This window comes from Vitis vinifera, chromosome 14, assembly GCF_030704535.1.
Source record: "Vitis vinifera cultivar Pinot Noir 40024 chromosome 14, ASM3070453v1".
In the NCBI taxonomy this organism is placed as follows: Eukaryota; Viridiplantae; Streptophyta; class Magnoliopsida; order Vitales; family Vitaceae; genus Vitis; species Vitis vinifera.
Genome location: NC_081818.1, coordinates 15,497,463 through 15,506,286, shown reverse-complemented (window position 1 = coordinate 15,506,286; position 8,824 = coordinate 15,497,463). Strand labels below are relative to the sequence as shown.

Here is an 8,824-nt window from a genome sequence, read left to right as displayed (position 1 = left end):
CTCAAAACAAGGTGCGAAATTGATTTCAAGGTGCGAAATCCACTGTTCAAAGTGCGAAATCCCTAAATGCCATTTTTGCACACCGCTGTTCAAGGTGCGAAAATTTTCGCATCGTGCGAAATTCCCTCCTGGCACACGAGTGCCATTTTCGCACACCTCAAGCCAAATTTCGCACCGTGCGAAATAAGGTGCGAAATTTTCGCACAGTGCGAAATTGAGTGCGAAATGCTATCCAAGGTGCGAATTCCTCAGTCCAAAGGGTGCCATTTTCGCACACCTCAATCCAAGGTGCGAAAATTTCGCACGGTAAAATTTTAAGTTCCAAAAATTTTAAACTGACTTTTAAACTCAAATTTTACCCCCAAAATTGTGCCTAACGTCCAAAAACGACTTTTCGGTTGCCTTGGAAAATTTTTAAACATCAAAACCCCCCCAAACCCCATCCCTATATAAACCATTGAAGCCTAGAAACTGAAAAGACTACCCGCACACCAGCTGAGAGCTTCTGGAAATTCCCGAACAGCCATCTCACTCCATTTCGGCCATGCCAAAGACTAGAGGAGGCCTTTCCGCCTCCCCATCATCACCGACACCTCGACCACATCAATCCACCATGGGAGGTGCCGCTTCGCCACCTGTTCAGGACCCGGCCATTCCCCCATCTGAGGGGGGAACCCCTTCTCAGTGCCGATACCCCACCAGGAGGCCACCCACTGAACCTATGCCACCTGCAGACCAAGCTAAGAGGCCTGCTTCTCGGCCCCCTGCAAAGAGAACCAAGTTCTCGGGTACTGGAGAGCCATCCCATGCGCCTCAAGCAGAGCCGCCTACAGAGGACTCTCAGATTCCTGTGGGTATTCCTCCCGAGACCGTTATCAGGTGTCCCATGATAGCCGGACCACCGATAGAGGGCAACCTGGATTGCCGAGATCGATCCTTCCACTCCGAGACCTACTTTGATATAGAGGCCCTCAGACAGCAGCCAGAGCTCAGAGATTCATTCCGACTGCTGCAGAGGTATCACATGGAGCATCTTCTCACTCCTAGGCAATTCTATTATCCCAGAGTAGTTCTAGATTTTTATCAATCTATGACTACTCGCGGCCTCCGCAATCCTACTCTCATCCAATTCACCATAGATGGACGCTAGGGTGCCATTGGAGCTCGCCACATTGCTGAGGCCCTCCGTATACCTTATGAGCCTGTGATTCAGGCAGACTTCAGGGAGTGGTCCTCATTCTCTCAGAGCGACATGGTTCGTATCTTGTCCAGGGGGACTTCTACAGTCTCAGTGTTGACTAGGAGAGAGCTTCCATCTGGGATGCTCCTTATTGATGTGCTCCTGCGTGCCAACATCTTCCCACTTCAGCATAAAGTTCAGAGGAGAGGAGCTATACTTGAGGCATTATTTAGGATTTCTGAGGGCTATTACTTCGACCCTCATCATTTGATTATGACTTCTCTTCTTCATTTTGAAGAAAAAGTCCATCAGAAGAAGCTTCAGAGGGCAGATGGCATCCCATTATTATTTCTGAGGCTCCTCTGCCAGATTTTAGAGCACCTGGGCTATCCTGAAGAGCCCCGCCTTGAGAGGCGCGGCCATTGCCGAGAGGACTTCTCTCTCGACAAATGGCATCACTTGACAGCCTACTTTGCACCTCCGGGAGCTCCAGCTGAGCTTGCACCTCACGGACCCCCAGTTATGCCCCCACCTCCAAAGCTACCCCGAGATCAGCAGCTACCTCAAGCCCAGCAGGATGAGATTCTCACTGACACTACACCTCCTGCCCCTGCAGCACACACCTCAGTGCATATGCCTGAGGCTATACATCCTACTTCTCCTCTCACTCAGGGTGCTCCACCAGTAGTCCCAGCTACCCCAGCACCTCCTCCTTCATCTGAGCCCACTCTCACCGTTTCTCTTACAGAATTCAGAGGCTTAGTGCATTCATTGCAGATACTGAGCACTGCTCAGGATTCTATTATCTACCATATGGCCACTATTCGTGCGCACCAGGATCAGATCATTGCTACTCAGGCCCAGCATACCACGATCCTTCATCAGATCCAGCAGCATCTGAGTATGCAGACACCTCTTGGGCATGATAGGTCTGCACCATCCGAGCCTCTAGTCCTAGATGAGGAGAGTTTACCAGCTGAGCAACCCATATCAGCTGAGGAGATCAGAGCAGAGCCATCACATGATCCCACTACTAGCTGATCTTTTTATATTTTTACTTGCTTTTTATATTAGACTTGTAAATCCCATCTTTTTCATGTTTTATAAAATGGGATTGGATGTATTACTTGACCATCATGCATTGTATATTTCTTTTCCAAGTAATATATATATATATATATATATATATATATATATATATATCCTTTTTTATTATATTCCCTTTTCTCATTACTCTTTTGTCTTTGGAACATGTGGTTTAAGGTATTCCATACCTCCTATACACTTAGATTTTGTCTCACTCAGGAGGTACCACTTCCTCCCTTTATTTTTCATCGCTATTCAAACATTGAGGACAATGTTCAGCTTGGTTGGGGGGAGAGTTGAGAAAGGAAGTTTTGTTATTAATACTAAGTTATTTTGGTAATTTAGTTAATTCTGCTTAAAGTTTAAATTTTTTTTTAAAAAAAGTTTTTTGAATCATTCTCTATGGTTGTTAAAGATAATTTCTCAAAAATAAAATAGGATAAGTCAAGTTTTAACTTAATTATTTAAGTCTTAGAGTTTGTTTTATGCTTTCAAAGTTGATAATCTATTGAAGCCTCTTTGATTTCGAACTTTCTTCTTCCATTTCAAGCTTTACACACACTGTGCACATTAGATCTCGGATATATGATGTAAAACTTTCTCACTTTCTAAGCTTAGGAAAATTTTGACTTGGTTCATTACTTAACCTCTCTTTAATAGTGTTGGGACACCTCATAAAGACCAATAAGTCTTTGAAAAAAAAAAAAAAAAAAAAGGAGAATAAGCTTCTATTCTTTCCTTGAAACCTAAGCATGATCCGAAGGGGTGGCGAAAGCCTTTAAAGCCTGGTGCCCTAAGCCTTGGTTGGTTGGGAGTCATCGATCCTCTGCTTGCTACATAGGTGAATTGGTTAAGTTTAGTGAGTAAAAAGAATTGTGAATAAGAAGGTGCGTTCCTAACCTATTAAGAGATGGATAATTTTGCCAATGTTCAAGAAAAGCTTAGGTTGGGAGGAGAGGATAGTTGTACATACTATATCCGGAAGCTAATCTCATTAACACTTAGCTTATTATGGAAGAGTTTGATTTGGAACCTTGAGAGTAGAGATTCTTTGATACTTAATTGCATAATCTCCACTCTTTATACTTTTTGTTTAAGTTTTAGCTTTGACAACTCCTATTGCATTTTGAATCTTCATATCTTTAGTTCACCATGTGAGATGTGTTTTGATATCAGTCATGCCACTCAATTATTTTTTGGAATGATTTGCATGACCTCTTTTATGTATATTATTACGTTTGCTTAGTTTTTCTCTCCTTAATTGCTAAGGGACTAGCAATATGTCGGTTGGGGGGAGTGATTACTACTCAAAACATACTATTTTGTAGCTTGTAATTATCTCTTTTAAACACCCTTGAGTAGTAATTATTACCTTTTAACTCAATTAACATGTTAGGGACCCTTGCAATCGTTTCTAACAATTGTGTTAAGTTTTGGTGCTTTTTGATAGCTTTATGCTCACCAAAGCAATTTAAGAATGAGGGAGAGCTATGTATAGTTCATGGCAAAGCTTTTGGAAAGCTCAAATTTATGAAGAAACCAAGCTTTGGAGTCTCATAATCCTTTGCCTTAGTAGTTCAAAGTATGCAAGGAAAGAACAATGGAGAAGAAGAAAAATAGGGTAAGGAAAACAGAGGACACAGCTGCAGTCTTCCTTCGCACTTTCCGAAGTCCATTTTCTACATTCTATATACCATTTCAAAGCTCAGAAAGTCAAGAATCCAACGATTCAAACCATGTACGATTTGGAGCTGAAATGAGGAAGATATGGCCTTCGGAAGACAACTGCATCAAGCTGAGGGACAATTTCGCACGATGCATTTCAAGGTGCGAATTCCTCAGTCCAAAGTGTGGGAATTTCGCACACCTCAAACCAAAGTGCGAAATTGGAACTCCAACGTGCGAAAATTGGATATTTTTTCCGACTCTTTTTCTTCTGATATTTTTGTGTCTAAATTTCCATTTTCTCCTTGTATTCAGCCACTCATGTAATTCCTTAGCTAGGAAGTATCCAAGGAAGGGTAAAATTACCTTCCTATATAAATTCTCTTGTAAACACTGAAAATACACTCTCGGGGACTTTCTCCAGGAGACCAACTGATGTAAATTCTACACTTAGTGCAATACAGAGATTTCTTTTGCTTTCTTTTTCTCTCTACTATTTTCTATTTTCTTGGATGCCAAACAGCCTCTGAGGATGTTTTCCCAAAGGATGAGAGGCTAAACTTATAGTTTCTTGGAGTGAAGGAAGCTAGGTGAAAAGTCCAGATTAAAAGGTGGAACGTTTCCGTGCATTAAATTCAGGTAGTTGGAGTCCATGAATGGTTTCTAAATTCAAAGTTTTGCTTTAAATCCCTTAGAATCACTTTGACTGGCCAATACATGGTAAGCTTCAGGTCTCTGTGGATGCTTATTGCTAGATCCATATCAGTCCATTAGTTATCATGTACGAGCCAGTAGAAAGTGATTCAAGGTGATAACCCATAGTGTCTTAAGCCATTAATGGACCTTGACTACCATCTCTATTGACTTTTTAAGGATTAAATCTTCATTGTCAAACCTATACCGGTTCGGGAAATAACTATAGGTTAAATCCCCAATGCGAGGAGAAAAATCCGGAATTTTCCACTTTGCATCATGAACTTGAACCTAGCAACCTTTAGCTCTGGGAGACTTTCTTTCTTCTATTTTTACTTAGTTCTATGTGAGTTTAGTTTCAATCACCACTTTCAAAACAATTTTATTTTCTTTTAAATTTCAAGTTTGTGCTAAAGGAAATCATCAGAATCAATTTCTAATTTAGAGTTTGTCACTGATAGAGTGAAAACCCATCCCTGACTTCGACCCTAGAACTGCTATACTATAGTAGCTTTGCTACGCCAGTATAAGGTCGTAGGATTTATAAATATTTTTTATTAAAAGACCCGGCTGGGCATGAATCACCTAGATACTACCTTTCCTGGTAATCGCCTGGACCCTTTTTCGGTACTCTTCCTGATTCTACCGTTTTCTAGTACTCGCCCAAACCTTTTTTGGGTACTAGCCTAGATCCTTCTTCGGTACTCACCCGGATTCTACCATTTCCGGTACTAGCACGGATTCTACCCTTCTCCGGTACTCGTCTGGATTCTACTTTTCCTAGTACTCACCGGGATCCTTTTCGTTTACTCACCCCGATTCTACCCTTCTCCGGTACTCGCTCGGATTCTACCCTTCTCCTGTACTCGCCTGGATTCTACCCTTCACCGGTACTCGCCCGGATTCTACCATTCTTTGGTACTCGCCTGGATTCTACATTTCTCGGTACTCGTCCGGACCCTTTTCCGATACTGTCCCCTATTGTACCCTTCTCCAATACTCGCTTGGATTCTACCATTCTCCGGTACTCGCCTGGATTCTACCATTCTCCGGTACTCGCCTGGATTCTACCCTTTTCTGGTACTTTCATGGATTCTACCTTTTTCGGTACTTGCCCGGACCTTTTTCGGTACTCGCTCGGATTCTACTTTTCTCTGGTACTCACCTGGATTCTAATTTTCTTGCTAAACGCCTCGAATCTACCCTTATCCGGTACTCAATGGGATTCTACCCTTCTCCGATACTCGCCTGGATTCTACCCTTCTCCGGTACTCGCCTGGATTCTACCTTTCTCGGTACTCGCCCGGAATCTACTGTTCACCAGTACTCACCCGGATTCTACCTTTCTTCGATACTCTCCCGGATTCTACCTTTCCGTGTACTCGCCCGGATTCTACCTTTCCGTGTACTCGCCCGGATTCTACCTTTCTGTGTATTCGCCCGGATTCTACCTTTTCCTGTACTTACCCAAATTTGGCCCCTCTCCAGTACTCGCTCGGATTCTAACCCTTTCCGGTACTCGCTCGGACCCTTTTTCGGTACTCGCCCAGATTCTCCCCTTTTCTCGTACTCGCTTGGACCCTTTTTTGGTACTCGCCCGGATTCTACCCTTCTCCAGTACTTGCCCGGATTCTATCATTTTTTGGTACTCGCCCGAATTGTACCCTTTTCCAATACTCGCCTGGATTCTACTTTTCACGCTAAACTCCAGGAATCTACCCTTATCCGGTACTCAATGGGATTCTACCCTTTTTCGGTACTCGCCCGGACCCTTTTTCGATGCTCGCTCGGAATCTACCTTTCACCGGTACTCACCTGGATTCTACCCTTCTCCGGTACTCGCCCGGATTCTACCTTTCCGTGTACTCTCCTGGATTCTACCTTTTTTGGTACTCACCCGAATTCGACCCCTCTTCAGTACTCGCCCGGATTCTAACCCTTTCCGGTACTCGCACGGACCATTTTTCGGTACTCGCCCAGATTCTATCATTTTCTCGTACTCGCTTGGATGGACCCTTTCCCGGTACTCACCCGGATTCTATCCTTTTTTAGTACACGCCCGAATTGTACCCTTTTCCAATACTCGCCTGGACCCTTTTTCGCTACTCGCCTGGATTCTACTTTTTTCGAGTACTCGCCCGGACCTTTCTCCGGTACTCGCCTGGATTCTACCCTTTTTCGATACTCACCCAGATTTTGCCTTACTTCGGTACTCACCTGGATACTACCTTTCCAGGTAATCGCCTGGACCTTTTTTCGGTACTCGCCCGGATTCTACCCTTCTCCGGTACTCGCCCGGATTCTACCCTTCTCCGGTACTCGTCCGGATTCTACCATTTTCTAGTACTCGCCCAAACCCTTTTTGGGTACTAGCCCGGATCCTTCTCCGATACTTTCCTGGATTCTACCATTTTCGGTACTCGCACGGATTCTACCTTTTTCGATTCTCTCCCGGATTCTACCCTTCTTGGTACTCGCCTAGATTCTACATTTCCCGATACTCATCGGGATCCTTTTTCTCTACTCGCCTCGATTCTACCCTTCTTTCGTACTCACCCGGATTCTACCCTTCACCGGTACTCGCCCGGATTCTACCATTCTCTGGTACTCGCCTGGAATCTACCTTTCCCGGTACTCGCCCGGACCCTTTTCCGGTACTGTCCCTTATTCTACCCTTCTCCAATACTCGCTTGGATTCTACTTTTCCTGGTACTCGGCATGACCCTTTATCGGTACTCGCCTGGATTCTACCATTCTCCGGTACTAGCCTGGATTCTACCCTTCTTTGGCACTCTCCTAGATTCTACTTTTCCCGGTACTTGCCCGGACCATTTTTCGGTACTCGCCCGAATTCTACTCTTCTCCGGTACTTGCCCGGATTCTACCCTTTTTCGTTACTCACCCGGATTCTGCCTTACTTCGATACTCGCCTAGATACTACCTTTCCCGGTAATCACCTGGTCCTTTTTTCGGTATTCGCCTAGATTCTACCCTTCTCTGATACTCGTCCAGATTCTACAGTTTTCTAGTACTCGCCCAGACCCTTTTTGGGTACTAGCCCGGATCCTTCTCCGGTACTCACCCGGATTCTACCATTTCCGCTACTCGCATGGATTCTACCTTTTTCGATTCTCGTTCGGATTCTACCCTTCTCCCGTACCCGCCTGGATTGTACCTTTCCCGGTACTCACCGAGATCCTTTTCCTTTACTCGCCCCGATTCTACCCTTCTTCAGTACGACCCCAGATTCTACCCTTCACCGGTACTCACCCAGATTCTACCATTCTCTGGTACTCGCCTGGATTCTACCTTTCCTAGTACTCGCCAGGACGCTTTTCCTGTACTGTCCCCTATTCTACCTTTCTCCAATACTCGCCTGGATTCTACCTTTCCTGGTACTCGGCCGGACCCTTTATCGGTACTCGCCTGGATTCTACCATTCTCCGGTACTCGCCTGGATTCTACGCTTCTCTGGTACTCTCTTGGATTCTATCTTTCCTGGTACTTGCCCGAACCCTTTTTCGGTACTCGCCCGGATTTTACCCTTCTCCGGTACTCACCTAGATTCTACCTTTCCGGTACTGGATCGGATTATACCATTTTCTAGTACTCGCCCAGATCTTTTTTGGGTACTCGCCCGGATTCTACTTTTCTCCGGTACTAGCCTAGATCCTTCTCCGGTACTCACCCGGATTCTACCCATTTTTGGTACTCACATGGATTCTACCTTTTTCGATTCTCGTCCGGATTCTACTTTTCTCCGGTACTAGCCCGGATCCTTCTCCGGTACTCACCCGGATTCTACCCATTTTTGGTACTCGCACAGATTCTACCTTTTTCGATTCTCATCCGGATTCTACCCCTCTCCACTACTCGACCGATTTCTATCCTTTTCCGGTACTTGCCCGGATTCTACCCTTTTCCAGTACTCGCCAGGACCTTTTTTCGGTACTTGTCCGGATTCTACTTTTCTTGGGTACTCACCCGAATTTTTCTTAGGTACTCGCCCGGATTCTACCCTTTTTCGATACTCCCTTGGATTGTACCCTTCTTTAGTGCTCGCCTGGATATTATCTTTCCTGGTACTCGCCCGGATTCTACCCTTCTCCAGTACTAGCCTGGATTCTACCTTTCCCAGTACCCGCCCGGAGCCTTTTTCGATACTCGCCCGGATTCTACCATTATTCGGTACTCGCCCAG

At 44.9% G+C, this 8,824-nt stretch overlaps 1 protein-coding gene across 1 annotated transcript; it reads left to right on the top strand.

Moving 5' to 3' along the window:
• Window positions 1-544: 544 nt before the first annotated feature.
• LOC104881584 (uncharacterized) lies at window positions 545-2,221 on the top strand. The gene is made up of 3 exons (XM_010662157.1): window positions 545-967; window positions 1,550-1,944; window positions 2,110-2,221. Exons 1-3 carry the CDS (start codon window positions 545-547, stop codon window positions 2,219-2,221), a joined length of 930 nt encoding a protein of 309 aa, XP_010660459.1.
• The last annotated feature ends 6,603 nt before the right edge of the window (window positions 2,222-8,824 follow it).

Coding starts and splice junctions, on each gene's coding strand:
- LOC104881584 (XM_010662157.1), top strand. CDS start 545: ATGCCAAAGACTAGAGGAGGCCTTTCCGCCTCCCCATCATCACCGACA. Junction 968..1,549: donor AGACCTACTTTGATATAGAG/GCCCTCAGACAG, acceptor CTCCTCTGCCAG/ATTTTAGAGCACCTGGGCTA. Junction 1,945..2,109: donor ACAGAATTCAGAGGCTTAGT/GCATTCATTGCA, acceptor TGGGCATGATAG/GTCTGCACCATCCGAGCCTC.